General features: G+C 45.1%; 2 protein-coding genes across 4 annotated transcripts in view; both read left to right on the top strand.

The window, feature by feature from the left end:
• Positions 1–8,426, top strand: part of ARMC8 (armadillo repeat containing 8) — a 62,634-nt gene extending 54,208 nt beyond the window's left edge. For all 3 annotated transcript variants that reach the window (XM_084212657.1, XM_084212656.1, XM_084212655.1), the window contains 5 exons: positions 1,068–1,163; positions 3,078–3,173; positions 3,642–3,714; positions 4,620–4,713; positions 5,974–8,426. In XM_084212657.1, coding sequence (XP_084068783.1) covers positions 1,068–1,163; positions 3,078–3,173; positions 3,642–3,714; positions 4,620–4,713; positions 5,974–6,007 — 393 coding nt within the window. In that variant the 3' untranslated portion in view covers positions 6,008–8,426. The remainder of the gene's footprint in view (positions 1–1,067; positions 1,164–3,077; positions 3,174–3,641; positions 3,715–4,619; positions 4,714–5,973) is intronic.
• Positions 8,427–16,190: 7,764 nt separating this feature from the next.
• The window catches only part of VPS8 (VPS8 subunit of CORVET complex), a 65,933-nt gene continuing 55,964 nt past the window's right edge, over positions 16,191–26,159 (top strand). The window contains exons 1-6 of the mRNA XM_084212102.1: positions 16,191–16,321; positions 17,001–17,069; positions 18,484–18,614; positions 19,962–20,055; positions 20,605–20,637; positions 21,994–22,048. Coding sequence (XP_084068228.1) covers positions 16,214–16,321; positions 17,001–17,069; positions 18,484–18,614; positions 19,962–20,055; positions 20,605–20,637; positions 21,994–22,048 — 490 coding nt within the window. The 5' untranslated portion in view covers positions 16,191–16,213. The remainder of the gene's footprint in view (positions 16,322–17,000; positions 17,070–18,483; positions 18,615–19,961; positions 20,056–20,604; positions 20,638–21,993; positions 22,049–26,159) is intronic.

Here is a 26,159-nt window from a genome sequence, read left to right as displayed (position 1 = left end):
ACATTTTTGAGGGGAAAAATACCCCATGAAGCCTCTCTGTGCATTTATCACATGTTGTGTTTCTACCAGAAATAGGTCACTGTAAAAAAATCTTCTGATGTTTTTACTCATTGAGTCTCAATAACCTTGATAGAAAATTAGCTCTGTCTTAATGTGAAAAAATACTTAATAAAGCCTGTCATTCATTGAATTCACCCTGACAGTTTTCACTGTCACTTAAGGTGTTCTTCATCTGGAGCTATGTGCCAGCTTCACTGCTTCCTGTGGCAGGTTTTAGAGCCAGAACCAGCCATTTTCAACTTCTACCCAAAACTCACTCCAGAATAGCTCATTCAGCAGCTTTCCAATGAAATCCCATTATTAGCAAATTTAATAAGTTCTACAAGAATCCCTGAGGTCATAAAGAATTGTAGTGTACTGTGTGCTGGTCATTTCTGGTGCCTGTTTGCTGCCACTCCTGAGGTTTGGTATCAGTTAATCCAGTAGATCTTGTTTAATCTTTTCTCTTATTGTAGGGTAGGTGTTCATAGTCTGTCATGAAGTGACCTTTGAGCTGTGACCCTGGGAACTTAGGGCAGTTTTCCCAGGCAATAACCAATGCATCTGGCTTATTCCTCTGCCCTCTTCAAGGCTTTGGAAATATGGCTGTTGGACCTGGGCACAGTGTCCCTGTAAGAGTAACAAATACCAGAGAAGAAACATCAGTTTTCTCTCTCCTCTCTGATATTACCCCTGGTTATCAGAAGAGAAGTGGTTGTTTCCAACTGCAGCATCACACATTTAGAGCCTGGGTCAGCAGGGTTCAGTCCTCAGCCTGGCAGCTGGGACAGCAGTGTCACGTCTCCAGGTGAAAAGCACCACCAAGGCCCATATGATGCTCTCTCAGACAAAATCAGGCTCCACATGAAGAAGAATGTTCTGAAGTGTTTCTGCTGTGATTAATTCTTGGTTTGGGAGCAGTGTTCTGTGTGCAGTGTTGCTGCTCCTCACTTGGAGTGATTCAAGCAGGAATGTCCCTTCCTTATCTGGGGAGTTGCACTAAATGTATTTCATCCTTGCTTTGGCAGCACATAGACCACATAATGAGCACTCATGGGAAGCAAATCATGCAAGCAGTGACCCTCATTCTGGAAGGGGAGCACAATATAGAAGTCAAAGAGCAGGTACTTTTTATGTTTTGTGTTGTCTTGGCAGAATAAAATATAAGAGCAAAGAATGCTTACTGTTCACAACATGTCATTTTTGTTTGGGATTATAATGTGCTGTGAATATTTTACTGAGATCTGTCAGATTAATAACTTGAGTACCTACAAGAATGTTTCTAATGGATTGTTACAAAATTGTTTGAACTGAATTCAGATTGGTTTTGCAAATGTAGGTTTGGCAAAGAGGAGGGATGTGAGAGCAGAAGAATTAAATTGGGGCCATTGCATGGCTAGAAGGGATAAGTAGGAAAAAGAGCATCCTGGTGGAGCCCAGGAGAAAGTGGGGAGGGACCTGGCCTGACAAATTAAAACTTAAAACAATCTGCAAGAGGGAAGGTAGAGGGAAAGAGGAGATGGCCGGCAGGGAGTGGCATCCTGGAGCCAATGTACAAGGACAGCTGCTGTGGGGGTGTAAAGCAGCAGTTAGAGGATAGGATCCAGGATTTGGCTGGATAACCCTTGTGTCAGACAAGACAGGTAGTGGGAGAACTGTGTTTCTTTCTCATATGGGGTGTGTGGTGGGGAACAATGGGGGCAGCAAGGAGCTGTGGGAGATGCCAGAGGATTGCTTTGGCTTAGGTTGGATAGGGGTAGCTAACAGCATGGGAAATGAGTGTAGGAGTAGAGCTGGTCTAAATCCCTGCTCAGGGAAGAACAGGCTGAATGCTAACAGGCCTCCTTTGGCAATTTAAGTGCAACATTAGCAAAAAAAAATCCCACAGACTCTTGCTAGCAAGTTTAGTGACACCATGGGTCTGAAACAGCTGAGAACTAGCCACATGTCTTTCTAGACAGGTCTTCCTGCTAAAGCTGTGGTGACAGGAATGGCCTTTATTGCTGTAGGTTATTCACCTTGACACACCTACCCAAATTATTTCAACCAGCATACCTGAGAAATGCTCTGGGAAAGGACTGGGGCTGAATATGGGCTTTGGAGTTTGGGGCCTACATCCACTGAGCATTTCCTTGGTCCCTGTGGTGCAGCTGGCTCTTATTTCAAGACCCAGTACTACCTGTCTGCACACCAGAACCCCTGCTTGCAGGACAGTGATTGTCTCTGTCACTGCCAGCCTCATCAGGATGTAATTAGCAGCTTGGAAGTAATTAGTCTCTGCAGCTGCTGACACAGTGCAGTGCTGCTTAGACACAAGCACATACAAGTGCTGATCCTGCTCCAGTGTCCTCCCAGCGTGTCCAGAAAAGATGATCAAGTTCTTCCACAGTTCTTTGAGAAGGAGCTTGTGGAGCATCTGCTGGTGACCCTGAGAGCCAGGGAAGGGGCTTTGCCAGTCAAAGCTCTGTGCAGGTAGTGCCAGGGTGCTTCAAGGGCATCCTGTGGGATGGCTTCTCTAATTTGAAGGAAATAACCAGCTGCAGAAGTAGCTGGAGTTACCTCTGCAGGTGACAACTGTGATTGGACTTGTTGAAAACTAGTGACTCCTTGCCAGATCAGCAGAAAGGCCTCTGTCTCTCCTGTTCCTGGCCTGAAGAACAAGGTGGAAAGGTTGGGCTTTGTTGTTTTTCCTTTCCCCCCAGCCACTGCTACAGAGCAGACTGCTCTATATTCTGGGGCATTTTTTCTTTCCTATATGTTGCAGATCTCCATGAGAGACTTAAAATGTTCTTCCTGGCAATGAATTAATGAGTGCTGCTCTTCATTTTAAAATGGTGATGAATGTTCTTGGCCAGGGCTGCTCCCCACAGCTGGTGACTCCTTGGCATTGGCCCTAGATGTGAGCAAGCTGGAAACTCCAGATTAAAGATATTAAAACTAATTAAAGGAGTTGTTTGTCCTGAGTTCAGAGCTGTCAGAGAAGCTGTCATGGGATGTGATCTGGGGCCAAATAACTTCACAGTTTTTCTCTCTTTCAGACATTGTGTATCCTTGCCAATATAGCAGATGGCACAACAGCAAAAGAACTGATTATGACCAATGATGACATCCTGCAGAAAATCAAATACTACATGGTAAGGGGGATTTCTCTTAAGGGGGATTTGTGTTGGTCTTTTGCAGGACTGAAAAGAAGGAAAGTGTTTTAGGATTTTGTTTTGTAAATTATTCACTATCATGCATTTAATTTCTATACCACCAGTGGGGTGTAAGTGCAGTTCTGTATGGCAGAGGTGTACAGAGGAACTGACTAAAAGGAAAATCCAGGGGTTATTTCCTATAAAAACATTACAGTGATGTCATCCACATAGAAAACATTTAATGAACTTGGAAAAGGCATATATTGAAGATGTCAGTAAACATTTGGAAGGAAGTGATTGACCACTACTCAAGTGCCTTATATTCTAACTGTATGTTTGAGAGAAGTGGTAGATGATAATTAATCCCAGTTGCTATCTTATTTATTAAATAATGAATGTCAAAATATGTCTTGTGAATTTCTGAATTTCTTCTTCTAAATTTGAATTCTATTTTTCTATATTTAGAGTCATTCAAATGCTAAACTACAGCTTGCTGCCATGTTCTGTATATCTAATCTCATATGGAATGAAGAGGAAGGTAAGAAACTCTTCTTATTAATGCACACACAAGTTACTATCCTGATCAAAAAGCTTTTGTTGAATAGTAATCAATATTTACAGTGCACAGTGCAGTGGGATCCAAAGTATAATGGGAAACATCATTATAGGTGTAGTATGGAATGTGGGAGTGGTCAGGAGACACTGAGGAGGCTGCAGAGAGCTTTCTGGGGGAGGCACGAGGACACAGTGACAATTACCAGGAGCTGGAGAGACACAGGGGAGGTTTTCACCTGTAGCATTTCTCTGAAGTCTCTAAACTATTGGAGTGAATGAGAATTCTTGTAAGAGCTTCCAGATCTTAAAGGGGCTGTGGAAACTCATTTTGGGAGGGAACAAGTTCACTGGAGAGAATAAATGGATTAAAAGGGGATTTCTGACAAAGAAATTTTCCACAGTGTGGTTGGGCCAAATGAGTGGCTTGAGCCAAAACCAGTTAAAGGACTTGTGGGTGGAACTGGGAGCAATGGATAAGGCATTTGGTGAGAAGTCATGGCAGAGTGGGAGGTTACCAGGAGGGGGCTGAAGGATGGTGCTGCTCAGGTGAATATGGTGAGAGGCTCAGAAACACCTCCAGGGGAATGTTCTCTGCATCCAAAACCTGTGAGATCAGGCAGATGAGAATAAAACAGCTGAAGTCAGGATACCTTAGGATAAAGATTTTTGCTTTCAAGATGTTCTTGGCTTCAAACATGCAAACAGAGCACAGCAAAAGAAGCTGGAGCTCCCTGGGGAGTTTGAGGGAGTGTTTCCATGGCTGTGCTGTAGCTGGACATTGCTCCTTAGCCCTCCTTTAGTTGGTTGCTGCTCCCACCCCTCCCTGCTGTCCTGCAGACCCTGGGGCTGGTGCCACTCCCAGCACTGGGACTGTTGTTGTTGCTGCAGGTTCACAGGAGCGCCAGGACAAACTCCGAGACATGGGAGTGGTGGATATTCTACATAAACTGAGTCAGTCCTCAGATCCCAATCTGTGTGACAAGTGAGTATGAAGATAGCACAAGATCACCACAGCTGTTAATTTCAATTAAATTATTTTTAACTAATTAAGTCCGACAGTAACTTTGCACACACCTGGGCTATTACTTTGTTAGTATCCACACAGCTCATCTGGCTGCTTCCCAAACACGTGTAAAATCAAACCAGTTACTATTTCTGGGGTTTTATGTTAACCTTTTGCAATTATCCCACCTACAGTTAGCAACAGCCCATATTTATTCCACAAAGGAGAAAAGCTGATCTTTGAAAGATGTCACACACAGACAACGCAACTCAAAACTGTGCAGTTGTTTTTAAAATGCATTAAATTTGGTATTCTTGGTTTTATGAAAGATGTTCTAGTTTTCTTAGACATCTTTGTAATAAAGTTAGGGCTTCTGATCTTAAAATCTATGCCAGAGTATTAGCACTGAAAATGGTAATCAGGAACATTTTGATATCCCACTGCTGCCACACCAGCCCCCCCATGAGCTATTATGGCTTGTGATCACAGCAGGAAGCTGGGAAGAAACAAATAAATAATCTTTTTCTGTGTTGATGAGTTGTATCAGGTCCTGGAAAAGTCTGTTAAGTCATGGTAGCAGGTTGGGAGCTGTGGGGGACAAAGGAAGAGCTAAGTGTCTCACATCAGGTGGGAGGAAACTCAGAATTATCCCCTGTGATGGTGGAATTGTAACCCCAGACTGGTGGGAGGTGTTTTTGTTTTAACAAAAATGTTGTGCAATATTAGATTACATAAATTGCATTATTAGACTGGCTCCTTCCTCCCACTCACCTCACTGTATATTTTTGGTGGGGCCAGTATTCCTACAGGATTCCTGACAGGACCAATGTGCCTGTAGTATATTCTGAGTTGACACTCCTTGATTTCTCAGCTCAAAGACCTGCTTTTCTTGGTACACCTGTATTACAGAAAGCAATTGCTCTTCAGTGCCTGCTCTTGTGGGATTTTGGAACGTGTGTATAACACATCCCAAGCCCCACCATGCTGGGAGTGCCTCTGTTTATGCTGGGATCCAGTGTCCTTGGCTGGATCAGGTCATCCTTGGATGCCAGGGGGATTCTTTAACAGTTACAACTCCCACAGAGCATTTCTGCACCGAGGGCCAGATGCTTCCAAAGTGAGGGAGCCTTTTCCTCAGCCATCCTCCCTCCCTCTCTGCTGGCACACTCTGAGCCTGCCCATGAAGCTGCTGCTGAAGGAGCCAGATTTCTGTAATTAATGGGTTGTTCTTTCTTGCAGGGCGAAGACAGCACTCCAGCAGTACCTTGCATGATCAAAGACTAATTGAATCTATGGACACCCCTCATGTCTACTTAAGGAATAGCAGGAGATACTCCTGACTCCTTATATTTGCACAAGTCACCTTGGGCTGCATTTTTCTCAGGTGCAGGGAGCTGCTTTGCAGAAACAGTTCGAATGATCAGGTCTCCAGTGCACTTGAGAATTTTCTTGAGGTAGTTTCTTTACTCAGAGGACTTGGGGTGGGGGGGTTGTTTTGGTTTTTTGGGTTTTTTTTTTTCCTGAGCTACCTGGACTCTCAGATAGAACAATCAGTCATTGTTTTCCTTTTGGGCCTCCAATTCTCTGCTTTTGCTGCAGCCTTGTGTGGGTGTGTGGGTGCTCGAGTGTGTGCGTGTGCTGGGCTGAGTGTGTGGGTGTGAGACCTCACTTTTGGTTTTCCTTTTTTTTTTTGTGTGAAAATCTTTTTCTACAGGTTTTCGAGGGTTAACCATTGTTTGCTGTACGAATACTTCAATGAATTATATACCGTTTGAATGAAATGTTATTTAAAAAAAAAAAACCAAACTGTTGTATCCCATAAAGTTTATTTTGAATTTTGAAGAGATGAATGTTTTTAAGTAAAATATATGCATTTCTGAACTTCAGCTTAACTTACATTATACTTTGTTTTTAAAGAGAAAAATAGAGGGAGACAATAGACTCCAAATTCCAAGCAGCACATTCTGTACTGACAAGGTCCAAGAGTTCTTTGCCACAATACAAGGTCACCTGGTATCCATGACATGCTCAAATCCATGGAATGGGCCAGCTGGATTGGGTTTGGGTTTCTTTACATTTTTAGAAAACAAGCTCAATACGTCAGGGTTAGCATGACTGATGCCTTTCAGAAAAGGAGCAGGTGGCTGCAAGATCAGCAGGAATAAGCTCTTGCTTTGCCAGCCGGGAACTTGCTCAGCTAATTGCTGAAGGATTGGCTTATTCATGGTCAGAAGGATTTGCTGATCACTGATATCAGCAAACAGTGTGTTGCAGAAGTTACACCTTCCAGAGACTAGAAGGAGCTGGCAAGCAGGATTAAGGGATTGCTTTTGTTTTGCATCCTTTATCTTCACAAGTAGTCAAGTGACTTCCAAATTATTTCCACAAATGATAACTGCGTGCATTAAGTTGGGGAAGGGATGGAAAAACTGGGGGTTCTGTCTTGTTTTATACTCAGTAATGTTGCTCCAGATTTTCTGTATATATGCAGCTATACACACATGCATGGATTTAGATTGCTGGATAATTGGTGGGGTGTGACTGCATCCAGAAGCCTGGACTGTCCAGATGTTCCTGAAATGGTGCCTGCAAGTGAGCAGGGGGAAACACGAGTGCAAGTGAAGGGGACTGGGTGAGCTCAGGCTGGAATGGCAGAGCCCAGTGGCTCCCAGTCTCCTCAGGCAGTTCAGGGCTCTGACTCTCTGCCCAGGTCTGCTTTCTGGTTTCAGTTTAGACCATAGTTCATAGTCAGACTCTCCAGACACTGTATTTACATAGCACTAACAGGCACTAGAGTTTGCAGCCAATGTCTTAAACCAAATCCTTCTCTTACACTGAGCTTCAGGAAGGCTGCAGCAAGAAGAGAAGTCTGTAACTTTGCTAACCAATTTTGATAATTATCTAAATCTTTTATTTCTAATCAGAAGGTCAAATTGTGATGACAGCCTTACTCTTTTTCCATGGTAACTCTTTGTGTCAGAAAATGTGACCACAGTTTGGCCTGGAATTTGAATGTGCTGTATATCAGATAACTGTTGTCACTTGGTTGCAAAGGAGAATATCTGCATTTCATGTAACTTCTTCCACTCTCAAAGACAAATAAAAGTGAGCACCTGACACTTTCCCCCCAGGCATTGCAGTAAGTGACTGGCAGTTTTTAATGTCCTTCTGCACATGTTTCATGACGGACTTTGGGGGTTGAACAAAAGGGAAAGTAAAAATATGTGAGAACTTGTTAAATCTCAGTACCTCAGAAGCAAAGTCTTGTTTATAAAATTCAATCAATTATATTTTTCCTTGAACTGAGAAAAAAGTTCTGAGGCATGTATTGTAAATGCAAAACTGTCCAGTGGGCATCTCCCTGCTCCATTTGCACTCCTGTCTGTGTTTAGGAGCTTGAGTTCTTATGTATCTCCTCTCATCCTTCCCCAACTCACATTTCTAAAAGCAAATGTGAGTTTGCTTCTATAGAACTTTGGTGCCTACAGGTGTTCAGAAAAAAGGTGAGTAAAAGTATCTCTGTACAATTTTTGAGGTGGTTTCCTAAAATTCTGCCAGAAAAACTAAAAACCAATGCTCAGACAATCTTGTTGCTGCATGAGAACAGTTGATGTTTTCCACAGGTATAGAGAGGACAAACTGTTGGATGAGAACATTTTTACATTCAGTTAAACTTTGTGAATAATTTTTGATGTTGCTATAGGTATGTACAAAAAGAAGAATACTGTAAATAAAAAGAACTTTACCAGAACATCTAGATTTTTCTCAACTTCCTGAAGAAATATGAGCTTTCTATGTCAGCTTCTCTACAACCTGAGATTCACAGTGGGACAGACTTTCTTGGTCACCCAGAGCTTTCCCAACTTAGAGGTAGCAGCAGCTTGTGAATTCCAGGATTGTTTACCGAACCAAAGCAAAGTTTGTCTGGACATCATATGAATCACCAGGATTTCTGCTGTTCTTGGGCTATTTCTCTGCTGAAAAGCCATTCTGATGGATGTTGATAAGTATGTCCTCTCTTTATACATGGGTCTAGTGATGGGAGTCCTCCTTTTAGAGGTTACACATTGCTACAGAGTGAAGTTGAGCAGGGCATTTGGGACACCAGCTGTCAGACAATGGTACCCTTGGCTCTCCCACCACTTTCATTCCACGTTTGGACTGTCTTTCTCACACAGAAAATCAAATAAAACATCATGTGGCTATTGTTCCAGTCACAGATTTGCATTGTGGCAGTGAAAGAAGCCAAGGAACCTGCGTAAAGCAGCTTGTGCCAGGATATTCTAAAGGCAAACATACTTTTTAAAATTTACTTTTACAGACTTTACCCATTGCTGTGGATGCCATGCCTCCACAAAATTGCTGAAGCAGTGACACAGCAGGCAGAGGAATAATTGAGGTGCCTGAGATTAGGTTCTTGAAGAGTAGAAAATGGCTTTAAAAGGGCTTTCTTTGGTAATCCTGAAACGTGAGCACAAGAGCTGTCAGTTTGCAAGTGGTGGTCAAAATCCTCAGGGCTTTTCTGCAGGCTGATTGCCACAAAAACAGACATTCTGGGGGCCTTGATGTACCAAAACCTGAATCCTCAGCCAGGAGGACAGTGAGCAGCTGGGGGACCAGGCCAGCAGGCATTGTGTGCTGTGTGACAAGAAGCAGCTCCAAGGTGTGCCCCTGCAGCCCAGTGTGCCCAGGTTTGGGAAGGGATGGGGTAAGAGCAGCAGCCCTGCCTAAATGGCATTGGCAGGGGTGCTGGGCACTGGCACTGCTCTCACTGCAGAGAGGAAAAGAAAACCACCAACCTCCACAACCTGAGCTTGTTTGGAGGGGGGGACCCCCCTGCTCAGTGCTGCGAGGTCACAGCTGCATCCACGCCTTGCTCTGAGCCCCCAGTTTAGGAGAGAGGTGGGAAGACTGGAGTGGAAGGTGAGTGTTGGGCTGGGGGTGCCAGGCAGGTGAGGCAGGCACAGGGGGCAGAAAGGCTCCACCTGCAGCTGCTGCTCCAGGAGTCCCCGGGGAGATGGAGCTGCCGGCGGCACTGGCCACGGGGGGAGGGAGAGGGCGGGCTGGGCTGGGCTGACGCTGCCCTGGCGATGCCAGCGCTGCCACGGCAGCCTTGGGGTCCTGCCAGCTGCTGCACAAGGCCCTGGAAGGGAGCTGCAGTTAAGGCCACGCAGCAGCACCTCGGCTCTTGGGGGAGGTGTGAGCAAAGGTGAGTCCAGGTTTGGGGCACTGCAGCACTGCTGTGGGGCTGTGCCTGGGCTGGAGCAGCAGAGCCTGGTACGAAGCTCTCTCTGTGGTGCAGGTTTGCCAGCACTTGGATCCAGGTGATTAGAAGCCATCTGCAGAACTTTGTGCTCAAAGGGCCCTGTTCTGCAGAAGGATGGCTGCAAAGAAAAAGGAGGTAATGCTGCAGGTCAGTAGTAGCCAGGCCTTTAGCAGACCTTGTAAACTCTCAGTAAGTGCAAAGGATGGAGTTCAGTCTTGGGGTATCTCAGATTCTGCTGGCAAAGCCCCAGTGTGAGGTCCTTGTGGGGAAGAGGCGTCCCTGGAGGCAGGTGGGACATGTGGGAGCACCTGGCAGGTCACACATGTCCCCCGTCAGGGCTGTGGGGTGCAGAGGGAGCTGCTGCAGGTTGTGTTTGGGGCTGTTGGGGCCTAGCACAGGTTTGGCTGCTGTGAGAGACCAAAATACCTCTGTTTTTGTGAAGTAATAGCTCAGAGGACATTTAGGATTGAGAACTAGGGTTGGTATGTGTCCTGGATGACAGGAGTTACTGGACATTTCTGACCAGGTCACATATTCAGAAAGATTGCTGTAAAGGTAGAAAAGCTAGAAGGTACAAGAAAGACTCAAAGGCTGAACAATCCATTTTCACAGTGACATGTAAAGGAATTTTCCTGTTTACACTGCACAGGTGACCTAGTGACGCTTTATAACTACTGCATGGGGAGAAGGGGGTTCTAAGAGCAGTTCACAACACAAAAACATTGAAAACAAAAAATGGGTTCTGCAGGTCTGCTTCAAATTTTGAGAGCAGTTCAGTCTTCACAAGAGAGAAATAATGAAAGATATTATGGGTTCTATGACCTTGTTTCTTCACTGTTTAAACTGGGAAATGTGAACATGTGTAACAAGGAAAGACAAGCACTGTATGAGGGTAGGAATAATTTCTGTTGCTGCTTGTCCAACTATGTTCCTGTGCGATGGGGAACTTCACATCACCTAGACTGTGCCCCATTGGCAGTGAAGGGAAATCCGGGTGTACATCTGCAAATCTGGGATTTTTTACACCTGCAGATGAAAGCTGAACCTGTGTAGGACATGAGGGGATGTCCTGGAAGGGATCTGCTTTTGTTAGAGAAAAGCCAAGTCCAGGCAGCTTCAGGACATCCAAATTAGCAAAGCACCTTGAAGAGTGCCAGCAGTATTTGAGTCCAGCATTTGAACTTATGGCCAAATTTATTATCACAAAATACTGTCATAAATCATTAGACTCGTTAGCATTCTGTGGAACACTCTGAGGGTGGTCCCAGCACTAGGATTAAATAATGAAATGTTGTAGTTCTGCAGGTGTTCTCTGAGAGAACGAAGCTTGGGGTCATGTGCTGAACAGACAAATAAACAGAGGTGTTTGAACAGCTCCCTGTTCCCCGAGTGAGACAAGGCCCTGGAGAAACTGCCCTGGGTGACCCCCAGTGACACAACACTGAACACCTGTGAGAGGGCATTTCATTTGCACTGAAGTTTCCACTCTTGGAATTCTTGGCTGTGAGTTTTTAGCAGCCCTTTAATGGCCATTTGTGTTAATTATTGTGAAATAGCTGGCCTTGATGCAAGTTACTGTCTTCCACTGCAGTCTCAATGTAGCTGGGGTTGATGATACCCACTGAGGAAGGAATCAGGAATCTTCATTGTTCAGGATGAATAAAACCAGATCTTGCATTTCCCCAGAAGCCTTTTTTATTTTAATTTCCTATGTTTTTCTCAGTACATTCTGAAGGGCAAGTCCTGTAAAATGGGTAAAATGTTAAGGATTATATCCTTTCTAATAACAGTATTGGGAGTATGGGATGGTCTAGGGCATCCTTGACAGGGTCAATCCCTGAGCAAACTGATCTAATACTGAGTTTAGTGCAGGAGATTGGATGAAGGACTTCACAGGCCCCTCCCAGCCTAGAACTTTGTGTTCTCTGCTCACTGTGCTTCGGGAGTCTTTAGGTAACAGCAGGGAATTCAGGTAAGGACATGCTGGGTTCAGACCACCCTCTAATGCCCACACATCATGGCAATTGTGTATTTGCTAGTTTAGTTTACTATTTGAGATGTTTCAGCCTTGATACAGTTTGTGTGCAGGCAAGGTGAGAAACTGCTGCTGGAGAATCAGGTGGTTCATAAGCCCTGTGAGAACTGGGCCTGAATGAGGGGTGGTTCAGCTGGAACCCTGGGCAGGCAGATGGAGATCCTGACGGGGGCTGTGAGTCTGGGATCACAGTCTGGGGGCCCCAGCCAACCCCCAGAACAACCCTCTGCAAATTGAGTTTGGGATCCCCAGGCAGCCACTGTTCCAGCAGCGCCACTAAACAGGGGAGGATTTGCCCTTGGCTGGATGCTGCTGCCTTTTCCCTCTATCTTTCCTTGGACCTTGTGAGACATCCTGATCAGCTGGTCAGAGGTGAGAGAACCACAGTCAGAGGAGTTCCTGAGTGCTCAGGTAATGCCTCTTCAGGCAGGTGTATCCCTCTGGAGTGGTTTGTCAATATGTTTGCAGCAACTGGGTAGTATCTGATGAATTACTGTGGCTTTTACTGTGTTTTTCAATTTTCCACACAGATTAACATTACTAGCCAGGAGCTTTGGGAAGAAGTGCTGTGTCTCAAAGGACTTATTGGTAAGGGTTTGGTTGGCACACTGAATTGCTCTTGTTCTGTGTTGAAAGGATGCCAGTACTGTTAGGAATTACTAGTGCCAAGGATGTTTAGTCAGTGTCTCCATCCCCCTTACCCTGAATGGAAAAAAAAACCATATTTTGAGTTGAGACCAGCAGGAGGTTGTGGGACATTCATTTATGTGGGAGAATCATCCTGCAATGCAAGCAGTGCTGGTCCAGTCTCCACTGCTTGGAACAGGACTGTCCCTAGCACAAGGAACAGCCCTGGCTCCCAAGGTTCTTGGGAAAATCTACCTCTGTGCAGCAGTTTTCCCTGGGAAATCTGCTATCTCCAAGGCCACAGTCATGTCCATGTTTCTGCTTAAGACTCCTCCACGTCATTCTTAGCTTGTTATTTTGTAATGTAATTTTGTCCTCTGATGCAGCATTTCAAACCTTGCAAGGGTTTCCAGTTCAGAGCTGAATCCAGCCCTTCTAGCACGTGGTCTACTGGTCTGTGTCTAAACTGACCCATTTGTGCCTCATTCTGACCCATTTTCCTGCTTGCAGTTGTTGATGTGTTTCAAGCCTGGTGTGGCCCCTGCAAACCAGTAGTGAATCTGTTCCAAAAAATCAAGAATGAAGTTGGCAGTAATCTCCTGCATTTTGCTGTGGTAAGATCTCATTTGGCACTGCTTGAAATACCCAGTCCTCTGAAATCAGCTGAGATCTAAGGGCTGAAATCACTTCTCTTTCCAGTATTTAGCCCAAACCATAGCAGTGCAGGAGTTGCAGCTGCTGGAACTTGCCACATACAGGGGCTTGGGTATATCTATAAGAATTCATATAATTAAGGATTTTCAGGCTTCAACTGCTCTATGCTGTCCAGATTTCTACTTAAGCAAGTTACATTAGACAGAGCCATTAACACATTGCCTTTGTTGTGGGAGGGAGAGGCTGAAGGAGCTGGATTTGGTCACCCTGGAGAGGAAAAGGGACAGATGTCCAGTGGGGGGAGGATGGAGAAGGCAGAGATCTGTGTCTGTCAGGGAAACACAGCAACAGGACAAGAGATAATGGGATTAGTTGCAGTAGGGAAAGATCCAAGTAAATAGAAAACTATTCAGGTGGGAGTGTAGGACACTGGGACAAGTTCCCAGAGTGCTGTGTAAAGCTGATTCTTGGAAAAGCTCAAAATGGACACAACCTTCTGTATCACTGAGAGCAGCCCTGCCCCGGGCAGGGTCTGGGACTGGAGCCCTTCACAAGTCCCTCCCTGCCTCAGCCATGTGGTGACTCTGTGTTCTGGTGCCTCTCCTGGCTGGTGGCAGCCCTGGACTGAGGACAGAGCTGAGGGCAGTGAGGTTTCTCATGGCTCAGCTCCTGTCTCTGCTGCCACTGCAGCTTCTCCTGGCACTTCTCAGCCTCATGGGCAGGAGATCTGAATTTACTTTTCAGGCTTTTTCTCTGGGACTCACCCAGACCAAGCTGCTGGGAATAGATATCCCTGTCCCACAGGAGTGCTGCTCCAGCTCCTGCAGGTGACATCTGCCTGCTTCTCAGGCTCTGGAACTGAGCTGTGAGCTGGCTGTGCCCCTGCTTCTGACCAGTGTTGTTTTGTCCCCTAAGTCTGGGACCCAGAGGGATGAGTACCAGCCAGCTGAGGGTGTCTGAGTCCAGGCACTTGTGTGTGCATCCCTCTGGAGCAGAAATGCTTTTCTAGAAACACCTCTTTTATTTTACATTCCTTTTAGGCTGAAGTTGATTCCATTGATGCTCTGGAAAAATACAGAGGACAATGTGAGCCTGTCTTTCTCTTTTATACAGTGAGTGAAAACATTTCCCCAGTGGTTGCATAGCAATAAATATGACCTGCTGGTGGGAACAACAGTCCTTTGGGGAAGATGTTTTATTTCTTTAATGCGTTATGGGACAATTTTATTTGCTCTGTATCTGCTAGTAATCAAATGCTGTGCAGATAAGAATATACAGCCAGTGTGCTGCCCTGTGGAGCCTTCAGGTTCAGCCTGCTGCTTCTGCAGGAGCTCACACCTCTCACAATCTGCATTGCTTCATCCTGAGATTGATGAGGAGGCACAAAGCAGGTTGTTCCAAGCTTTCCCTCTTGCTGTGGAGCAGAGCAGGAGGGGAGGGGAGGAGGGCCTGGTACATATAGTGTGGGTCATGTGCTGCTGTAGGGAATTCCAGAGCCCAGGGAACACAACCTGAGCACTTGCTGACTGATTTGCTTTCCACACCTTCCAGGGAGGAGAATTAGTGGCTGTTGTAAGAGGAGTAGATGCACCATTGCTGCAGAAGACCATCCTGAAACACCTGGCAGAGGAAAGGAAGGGTTTCCATGGAGGAGAGCCTGTGCTGGTAATGGGTCACTGAAGCTTCAAACACCTCTAGATGTGCACTGGCTTTGTGTGTGGTCTAAAGTAATGACATTTCTCAGGAGCAAAACTGTCTCACCTCTGTGTGACCTGCTGTTCCTAAGGCGTCTCTAAAGCCTGCAGCTCTCTGCTGATGTTGCTGGCCTGCTCCTGGGAATGCTTTTCCCCCAGCTCTTGCTGTGCACTGACTGAAAGTTCAGCAGGTGACCCGGGACAGGCAGATCCTCTGCTGTCCCTGCCGAGCTGGCCTGGCCCAGGACAGCAGGAGGGGCTGCTCCTGCTCAGGGGGAGCGGGGACGGGGGGCCCTGCCTGGCACAGGCTCACCTGGAGGGGAGGTGTGGGGTGTTCCTGTCCCATCCATGTGCTCTTGCTGCTAGGTGCCAGACAGAGCTTTCTCCAGAGAGCAGGAGGAACAACGGGGAGGACTAACAGGTAAGGCAAGGCACAGGAGTAGCTGCTGGGACACCAGAGGGGCCATTCCTCCACCTGGGCACACGGGGAGAGTCACCTTGAAACATACCCAATAGTTTGGGTGTCTGGCATTGTGAAACTGGGGGTATTTATCCTTCCACTGTGTTTTATCTTACATTTGCCCAGCCCTGCCCTTGCCTTCTGGCTGGCAAGGGCTCTTGGAGACCCTATATGTCTTTCTCTTTCCAGGTAGTTTTTAAAAGAAAACAAAAATGCTTGGGCTCCAAATCTGCTTACACCATCTCCTGCCTTGCCTAAATTGGCCACGAATTCCCAAAGGCTTTTGCATTTTCTCCTAAAACTGAGATTTTTTTTCTTGGCTTTGCTGAGACAATGCTGCATCCAGGCCCTGTCCACAGCAAATCTTAGGCTCCAGAGTATTGGGAATCGAAGCAAATCCCTCCTGGCTGTAGCTGAAGCACCATGGGATGAAGGGGTGTCAGGGATGTTGGTTTCTGCCTCTCCTTTTTGCGCCTGTTGTTAATTTCGTTCATTTTCTTCCCTCGGAGGCTGACGCACCCATGGGGTCTGAGATGACAACCGCAGCCGTGGAGCAGATGCGAGCTTTTTCAATAAATACAAGATTTTCCCGCGGCATCGGTTCCGTGTCCTTGGTACCCTGCGGTCCCCGCCGGCGGCGCGCGGTCCCTTTAAGGCTGGGCGGGGGCGGCCCCGCCGCGCTGCGGCTGCGTGGGGAGGAGGCTCGGGTCGTGGGTTCGAGTCCCGGTGGAGCCGGCCCGGCCATGGCCGCGGCCCTGGAGCCAGCGGAGGCCGAGCCGTGCCCGGAGCCGCCCGCACACCGGCTGAGCGTGGCGGAGCTCGACCGTGAGCTGGACTCTCGCAGCGAGCTGGTGCGTCCCGAACCGCTGCCGAGGCGGCACGGCCGGGCCGCGGGCGCTGTGTCTGCCCGTGCGCTCCCCGCAGGGCCGGGGGCCCCCGAGGGAGGGTCGGAGGGTCCCTGAGGCACGGCGGGGACGGTCGGAGCCTTCGCAGCCCGTGAGGGAGGGAGGGCCGGCGGCTCCCTCCGCGCTCCGGTGAGGGAGGGTCGGGCCTGTCAGGCGCCCGGGAGGGAGGGAGGGAGGGAGGCTCGGCGGGGGCGTCCCAGGCTGATCTGTGCCAGTTCCTATATGTGACACGGGTCACTGTCGTGTTCGTAAATTTCGCGTGTTTCACCGTATGTAGGAAAAAACCAACAACCCCCAAAGTTCTGTGTGGCGTGTGCCTCATGTAGCAGGTACAGAGTCAGTCATTTAATTTCACTCTTGCTGCAAAACCCTTTATAATGCAATAGCGTGTTTATTCTCAGAACGTGAGAAGTATTCTCTGACTGTTTCTGGAAATAAGTCTCACACAGCTTCCAAGAAAGAAATATCCTCATTCAGCCAGGTGAAACTGTGTGAGCCTGCCCTCGGAGCCCTCCTGCCTTTCCGGCAGAGGCGTGTGTGCATAGCTGCTTTTTATGTGGCTTTAATTACGGTTTAGAAAGCGGAGTAGGCAACCTAAACTCGGGCTGTGGTTTCTGATGTACAGATTGACGACAAAGAATTCGACATTCCTCAAGTTGATACCCCTCCAACGCTGGAGAGCATCCTAAATGAGGTGAGTGAACCATCCGACAGGGGCGTCAGGTGAGGCAGCACATGCTCCTTTTCCTCTACTCTTACTGTGTTTTTCCTGGACAACAAAATTATAGAACTTCATGGTTTCCTGATGCTGATAGCTAGCAGGTGCATACTCAGTGGAGTAATTTCTTTACAGTGTGTGATATGGAATTTCGGTTTGTTGGTTTTTTTTTAATTTAAATATCCACACCTGCAGCATAAAAGGTTTTCATCAAGTCCAAGCACATTCATCTGTAGATCTGGAGAGTCACCTGAAGTCTAGAGAGCCTATTAAAGGTCAGGGTCATCAAACAGCTGTTTTTAATTAAAATTGGTTGCAGAGTATTCAGAGTAGTTCTGAAGTTGTGGGAGGAGATAAGAGCTAGATTCTTCACAGCTTCATTTATGTTGTTTCCTTTCACAAATAAGGTGTCTCAAACAGAGACAGGCTAGAAACAAAAGGAGTAGTAAGGGTAGCTATGTCTTGTTTCTGCTGGTGCCTTGAGTAGTGGAAGTTTAGTAAATTTCAGTCATCTCGAACTGTGAGGGTAGGCAGTGTCATCCATGTCAGAGGAGTAGATTCTAAGTCTTAAACTTGAGAGGTAATAATGAAGAAAATATAGTTCAGTGCAGACAAAGTCTTATTGCAGTATTTCAGTAAATGTAGGATGGGAATGACTGGCAAAACATTTTCTGAAATGGATTTTAGCAGAGGACAGTCTGTCTGAGCCAAGAAGACAAACAGCTGCAGTTGAGAAAGAGCTGCTTAATGAGCACAGGGCTGCCAGGTGTAAGTGAAATGAGGGGCAGCTGCTCTGCTCCCTGCTTGTTTGGCATCAGCTGGGGCGTTGTGTTTGCTCCCTCTGGCTTTGTGCTGAGAGACCAACAGGAGCTGCACTGCTTTTAGAACACATCAGGGAGAATGGCCTTTTGAAAAACTGTAATAAAAAATACCAGGCTAAGACTGAAAGGAGAGAGAGATTGCAAACAGAAGAGCTGAGAAAAGAGCAAAATCAACTCTCGTGGCAGCTGGAGGGACTTCTCGGCTCTTAGTGCCACTTGGTGAAGTGTTGAAGTGGATGATAATAATTCTAGGCCTTCTCTTGGCAATTTGGAGACTTGGAAACAGCTCTGTTAAAGGTCAGTTAAAGTTTTGATGGAGTATGTAATATTTGGGGAAGAAAGGTTAGTTGACTTGTTCTCCAGTCCATTTCTGTGATTTTTGTGAATTCTGAAAACCTTCCACAGAATCAGCCCAGTAAAGTAAGAAATAGTTCTGGGTTTTCAATCTGAGGCTTTCTTGTACACTCCTTCTCCATTTCCCTGCTGAATTGATGCTGTTTGCTAGTGTCTCAGTTTTGCTGTTGTGCATTTTGAACATTCAGCAAGCTGTGGTGATTCTTGCCCTCCAGACTGATGATGAAGAAGAGTCTTTCATTTTGGAGGATCCCTTTCTCTTGAACATTGATAACACAGATGCGCACTCCTATGACACCTCTTCTGTGGCCAGCTCTGACAGTGGGGACAGGACCCACCTGAAAAGGTACTGCAGCCTCCTGTCCTGGGAGATGAAACCATTTGTGAAGGGGTTCTGCTTACATCTGTTAGAAACAAATCCTCCTTTTTTCACAAAACTGTTATTCCTCCAGGATCACATAGGCAAAGATGGGATTTGTAGTTGCACTGAGGTTTGGCCTTTTTGAGCAATAATGGCATTTTATGGGAGATGGATTAGTTACATTTCTCCAAATTTTAATGGAGTCTTTAAAGCACTGAATCATGGTAAAAGGCAACTGCTGTCATTTCTGTGAGTGGACTGCTAATATTGACATCTAATATGTGATAATTAACTCTAATATGCTGCTGTGTGTCGTTAATTACTCAAATGATGGCCTGAGCCACTCCTATGGCTGCCTTGTGTGCCATGAGCAGTTGCACAGGATATAAACACTCTGAAGTCTGATGGTTTATGTTGGCATAGGGTGGTGTACAGACTCTCTGTCCCTTCTTTTTTCAAATAAGATTGTTGGTACTGAGAGAAATGTCACCTGAAGTGGCTTAAACTTCTTCCAGTACAGAGTATGCAGAAAAACCTGGAGGTGTTCTGTCACCTTTGGGTAAGGCTGATTGCCATGGGTCTTTGGCCATAATACCTGCTACTAACAACACATTTCATGAACCTCTGTGGGAGCTGCTTGGTTGTGCACCTCTGGAGAGACAAGAACCCAATGTTTCCCTGATGGTTTTGGGAATTTGGCTCTCCAGTGGTGTGAGCTTTGCAAGAAAGTTGCAGCTTTGCTGGGTAATTTCCCTGTCCCGCCTTTTAGAGTTTACCAGAGATGTTTTGAAATAACTGATCCTGCGCTAGTTAGTTTTTAAAGACATTTTCTCCGTAAACAGAACTACTTAGGCTTTCGTATCACGTGAGCTGTATATTAATTGAAGGCTGTTCTTTACCATACACCCAGTTTTCCTGTGGGTCTGTATTGTGCTAATGAGCCTTTTCCAGTTGTGCATTTTTCCATAGATACTCACCTTTATGGGCTTAAACTTCCTCACTGAAAGAGCTGAAGTGTTGCTTTCAGGATGTATTAGTGAATTCTAAGGCTTGCAGATATGTGCTTGAAACTGACCATTTGTTTGGGGAAGTAAGTTTTTTTTACTCCAGGAGATGAGTTAAAATCAAGCTGTGTGCAGGCACAGCAGGGCAGAGCAGACTTTGCTGATTATCTCGTGTCTTACCTCATTCTGTGGCCCCCAGAAGAAGAATGGAAATTGCATGAGTTACAGGTGTATGCAGAATTTACCTGCTGGCTTGGCTGTGGGTTAGGCAAAGTTCCAAGCTTTTTTTGTGCTCTAATGCTTTTTGGTTTGTTTCTTAATTCCTTAGGAAGAAAAAACTCCCAGATTCTCTCTCACTCCATGGATCAGTGATAAGGCTCTCACTCCTGAAAGGAATTTCTGCCCAAATAGTGTCTGCAGCAGTAAGTGTCATCTTCTGGGCACCTCCACTAAGAAAAATCTGAAACACTCTTGCTATGTGTGGGGGTGTGTGTGAGATCTCCTGTCAGGCCCTACTATTAGTTCTGTGTAACACCATGTTTAGGGGCATCAGCTACTAATCTGTAGTCTCTAGGCAGCAGTGAATCAGGGCTTTGCTGACTTGCTGCAGCAGTGATGTGGTGGATCACTTTTAGCACTGATTTGTGTTGCTAGATGTCATAAAACTTGGTGGGAAATGTTCATATAACATGAAAGTGTACTTGAACGTGCTGGAACTGGGTTTGCTCAATACCTGCAACAGGCACATGGCTCTTTGAGAAGAGAACAGTAACTTTCACATAGAATTACAGGATATTCTGCTTCCTCTCTATTTCTGGATGGCCACTGGTTCCCTCAGCTCTGTCTGCCCTGGTGGGGCCATTAAAATGCAGCTGGTGTTGGTTTTTCTGTGTGTTGTAGTTCCTCTCATTATTAGACATGCATGATCTGGGAGTTGTGTCTGTCACTCACGGGTTCTCCTGTTTCCCCAGGACAAAGTGGATGCTGGCTTGCCCACTGCAATTGTAAGTACTCTGACAATTTTCAAGGATTGTGTATTTAGCTTTTATGCTAATTTGTTAAATTAGTATTTAAGATAGCTGATAAATGCATCTTCCTTGACTTTTCAAGTGTGAGGAGTGGGAGGAGCAGCATTGAAAGCTCCCTGGGGGCAGAGTCCAGCCTTCCTTCACTGCCCAGCTGCCCCTCTGCTGAGTGAGCCCCACACCCTCCCTTCTTAGCTGAGCACCTGACGTGTTTCCATCAGTTGAACACACTGAATTTGTCCCTAATTGTTTCTTCTTTGTCAGTTATTGTTTGACAATTTTTTATAGAAACTTTAACTGGAGTGCTCTGAGTGATGGGTTTAAAATCTCTGTCTCACTGTCTGAAATATTAACTAAAAGGCTGTATGAAGGATACTCCTGCTTAGCAATTTATATCAAAGTTGTTGAGGTCAAGCATGCTAATCATATCTAAATATGTCAGAAGTGAAGTTGCCTGTAGTAAAATGGGAATAGAAACATTTTAATGAGGTGAAATACAGTCAATATTTGTTTTGCCCTTGTGAAGTGATTTTTAATGTTTTACAAAGGAGCTAAAGGTGTGCTCAGTCCCTTCGACTGTAATAAGAGCAGCCCATAAAATATATTTTTGTTTAAAAAAGAAAAGGAAAAAATAGTAATTTCTAAGGAAAAAGACTGCAGAGTGAAGTTAGAAACATGCTGTAACTGATATGTACATAGAATAAAAACCTGTACTTACTCCTCCAGACATTAAGGCATTGGAATTTTTTTCATCTGACTTAGACTTGTTAGGAAATAAAAAATAGAACAAGATGAATACATCTACAGCATTATGTGATTTCTAGTAAGTTTTATTTCATTGAGTCAGGTTGGCAAGTGCAGTAGGATCTTTGAGGATATGTTTAATAGGATTTGTTTAATTCCCCATGGAAACAAGTTGGAGTCTCTGCCTTGCTGTGGACTGGTTTCAGGGGACCAGCACTGGCCAGGGTTTTAGAAGAGTTCAGATGTGCAAGTAGCAGCAATTTAGGATAAAATCCCAAGTATTTATACTCAGCAACTACACCAAAAGAGTGAGACTGACTTTAAAAGATGAAATTTTGCTGTGGGTACCACTCTGACCATTTGAATTTCAAACAGCAGAGGAAAAAGCAGCCCTCTGATCTTTAGATAATGTGTGATGATTGTTCAGGTGTAGTACCTATCTGTCTTCATGCAGGAATTGTGCTTGTCACTTATAAATTGAAAAAGTTATAACCTTTGAAGTCTTCCCCTTTTGGCAAACTTTGCTTGATAAGTGGTGGATTTGTGAAAGATGTTTTTTCTGCTTTCAATCTTCCTGTATGACTCTTTCAGGCAGCATCAAATCTGATAGCAGTGGGGACTTCCCATGGGTTAGCACTGATATTTGGTAAGTTAAAAATGAAGTTTTTTTGCATTTTAATGTTCTTAAAAAAATGCAAACACAAGCCAAAAACTGCCAGCCTGATTTGTAACTGCAGGCTGGGTTTCATCTAAGATGTTGTTTGTGCTAAATGTGTTTTTCTTTCAGTAAAGAAATTAAGCAGAAGTAATATTTGTCATCCTTACTCATGTTTCTTGTGCATTGTTGGGGTTTGGCACTTTGATATTGAGAAGTTTAGCCAATTGGGAATCGTCTAAAGAGCCTTTTCTATGTTTGAATAGAAAATACTCTGTTTTCATGTGGGAGAGACCACAACCTGTATACACCCTTCATCAGTAATATCTTCTGCCCTGTGTCTGAATAGGTGTCAGCTGTGTGGAAGTTGTGTTCCCTGGGAGGTGGGGCTCCTGACTCCTGACTGTCTGCAGACCTGTGCCCTGGGTGTCTCCTTCCCTGCCCTTCCCCTGCACCAGGCAGGCACCTCTGGTTCCTTCATTCTGTTGTTCTGCTCTTCCCCTTATCACCGAACTCTCTTACAAGGTTTTCTGAGCTTGTGCCTCTGTTTGCCCAGCTTACCAGCTGGGCCAGAACAGCTCTGGAACTGTTCCCAGTCACATTCAGGTTTTGTGCCCTTTTGTCTGTGCAGCACCCAGTTCAGAAATGTCAGTGTATTTATTGATACTGGTTGAAATTCTTGGAGACCAAAAGTTAAGGGGACAGGGTACTCCAGAGAGATGGGAGAGACTGTGACAGTGCAAGACTCACCTTCCTGGGTATTTAGGCATTAAGCTGTTTGATGCTATTTGCTTAATCCAGGATTGAAGCAATTCTACTCCCTGAAGGGAAGGTGGATTGAAGAGAGCCTCAGAGCCCTCCCGAAGGTCCATGGTGCTCAGTAAGGGGCAGTGGACTTGCACTGAGGGGGCCTCTGATGAAGATTTTCTTCCTGAGGGTGTTGGAGGATAAGATAAGAGTTGAGACAGGTTGTGCAGTCTCTTTGCTTGGGGATATTGAAAATTCAGCAAAGCCCTGACTGGCTGGTCTCTTTGACCTTGCTTGGAGCAGCAGGGCTGGGCCAGAGACCTCCATGCGCAGCTCCCTTACAGCTGAAGTTACTCCATGAGTCTGTGCTGTAATTTAAAAGTGATGAGGAATGGAAGTACAGTGTCCAGTTTTGTTTCAGGATGCTTCCTGGACACTTATTCTCTGCTGAATTCCTCCAGTTCTGTAACTAAAACTTGGGCATTGATCCCAGAGCTCTCAGATGTATCTAAAGAGAGAGAAAACGGCAGGATAGGGCTCTAGAGGGATTTGTTGTGTGCAAAGAGAGGGTTGGAGATCTGGTTTGGATTTATTCTGAAATTTAACTGTGACTAAATTTCTGTAGACCAGTCAATGTCTCTATTTTTTTTGCTAGATGTGTAAATTAGGGTCAGACTTACTCTCCCTGAAGGTTTGTAAGGTGTGTGCAGGGTTTATACTGTACAATGGGAACATAACATCTTTTTTGCATGCAAAATTGTAGATCCATTTTCTGGTTGAACGAATTTCTCTGAATTGTTGTCACTAACACATTTTTAAACTTTATTTTTTCTTTCATATATTTGATTTCAGCTAATTTGTCTCTCCTCCTAAGGGCACCTGTACTCATGGCTTGTCTGCTCTGTCCTTATTATAGAAGACTTGGGAAACTTTCAGTCCTCTTTTTGAATGCTTCTGTTCACTCCTGAAACATAATCACAGGGCTGCACATGTAATATTGAAAAGCAAACTTTCTGGGTTAGTGTTGGATTAGATGTTAGCAGGAAGCAGATGTTAGTAGGAAGGGATGTCTGGAGGCCTGGAGACACTCTCCTCTGGTACCTCGGTGAAAATAGTTTCTTCCAGTTATGTTACAGTGAACTTCCAGTTTTATTTCCTCTCAGATTTCTAGTTTTTGGTCTTCAATGCAATGAAGTTCAGATTTATAAACTCACTTTTTAAACTGCCTGGTTTTAGAACACTAACCTTCACAGCATATTTCTTGAATAAATCAGAAGGGGGAACATTACCCAAAGGAAACACTCAGCAGAATCTGAAGTTTGTGTCTTTGGAGATTGTCGCATATGTGCTGTTCATTGCTTCACTCCTTCCTCTTACATTGATTTCTGGCTTTTTCTCTCCTCTTTTGGCCCTTTCTGTGTGGACTGAAAGGCAAAGGTACAGTACCATGGCTGTGTGCATGTCCCTGCATGACCAGGCCCTGTGCTGCCCAGGTTGCATGTTGTCTGTGCCAGGATTTCAGGGGCAGCTCAGCAGTGCAGGACCCACTCAGTGGATGATGCTGCTGGGGATTGCTTAGTGGGTGCATGTCCACTGCACACTCCCAAATTCTCCAGGCAGGGACAGTAGAGGAGCAGGTAAACATGATTTTTGTAAGGTCCACAGCTGTTGGTAAAGGTGTTGTTTCTGGGCAGGACAAGGCTCTTCCATGAGATCAGCACCCACCCAAAGCATTTCCTGGCCCTGTGCCTAATAAAATCAGTAGTGTCAGTAATTCTGCAGAAAACCAAGCGGGCCTTTCAAACTCAGGAGAATCAGGGCGTAAGAAGATCTTGATGAAAACTGGTTATCTGAGCAGTATCAGCTTCTGCAGTGCTATGCTCATTTCTTTGGTTTGGAAAATGACTTCTTTCATATCCACAGATTTGTCTTTTTCTGTATGTGCAGAATTGTATTTAAACTCCATCTCATTTTGACTTCAGACTCTGAGAGCAACACAGTTACTGCTAGAAAATTTTCAGATGAAGAATTGCCTTATGAAAATTGAAAAATTAAAACCATTTTTTTGACAATTGATAGCCACCTTTGTTTGAAGCGTTTGGCAGAAGCTTTTTGTTTAATCCTTAATGTGCATTACTTGCAAGCTGATAATACAACTCTGGAAAATCATCAGATCAGCTTTTATAACCTTTCGCTTTTGTCTATTTTTATTACTTTGCCTGCTTATTAGTAGAAGCTCATTGATTTTCTGATCTTGATTTGCCTTGGCAGCAATTTCATCCATATTATAGTTGAGTTTTTAAAAAAAAATCTTGTCTAATGGTTCTTATTGTGTGTCATCCTTTGTCTGGAAACAAGAACAAGTACTGGATTGGTCATACAAATCACTTAATTTTGGGATACAATAGAGACCTTGTTTGTTTTGAATTGACATTGCAGGTGAGGGAAAAAGAAAATGGCTTTTGAAAGTTCCTGTGGGGATACATGTCAAGATGTAAAATGTTTTCAGAGGAAGCTGTGGAGGATTCTCTTTTTTCATGCCTGAAAGAAAACAGGTTATTGATTGAGTCATTGACAGGCTTAGGCTGAAGTGGAAGTTCCTTCCAGGAATGACAAAGTCATTCACCTTTAATATAAGGAGCTGCAGTATTCCCCTATTTACAGACAAATGTTCGTGGTTAGCTGGTGGTATTTTTGTAAATGAACTGCATTTCCAGGCCTCTGGAACAGGTGCTATTTCTTAGGATCTTGGCATCTTGTTTGGAGAATATCTCTCTGTGAAACTTGTTTTCCAGGTGTAGCTCTGTTTTCTCTGAACTTCCATGGAAATCTTTCATAATTCATCTTCTTCTTCCTTGACCTGTTCTGATCTGTGCTGTGAACACCCTTGTCACAGTGACGTCAAGGTGTGTCCTAGTAGCTTGGCCAAGAATGTTTTCTCCTGGCTCTGAGCAGTGCTTTAGAGTAATCCAGGAGTTCAGCTGTTGTTCCTGCTCATGTTTGTTTCTGAACTCCACTCCTGCCTCTTCATACAGGTGGGATTTGAAAGGTGACTCCCACTCTCATCTGTCTGAGCAGACTGATAAATGCATTACTTTGGGCAAGTAATGTAGGATACATCCACGCTCTGTTTCACAGCCAGCACATTGCCAGCAGTGCTGCAGCTTGGAGAACCATGTCCCACACCCTGGGCACATCTTCCAGGGTGTTTCTGGTGCTCAGCTCTGCTTCCTGGATCCAGTCCTTTCCCTTCCTTGCTCTAGGTGAAACCTGCACAGTGTTATTGTTGTGCTTCTGATGTATTTCATATCCCTGTCGTCTTCATTCCAGTACTTCTCACAAAGCATCTTCTTCC

Source organism: Fringilla coelebs, assembly GCF_963513975.1.
Source record: "Fringilla coelebs genome assembly, chromosome: 10".
Taxonomy (NCBI): domain Eukaryota; kingdom Metazoa; phylum Chordata; class Aves; order Passeriformes; family Fringillidae; genus Fringilla; species Fringilla coelebs.
The sequence above is the reverse complement of the archived record's forward strand: the minus strand, read 5'-3'. Positions and strand labels throughout refer to the sequence as shown.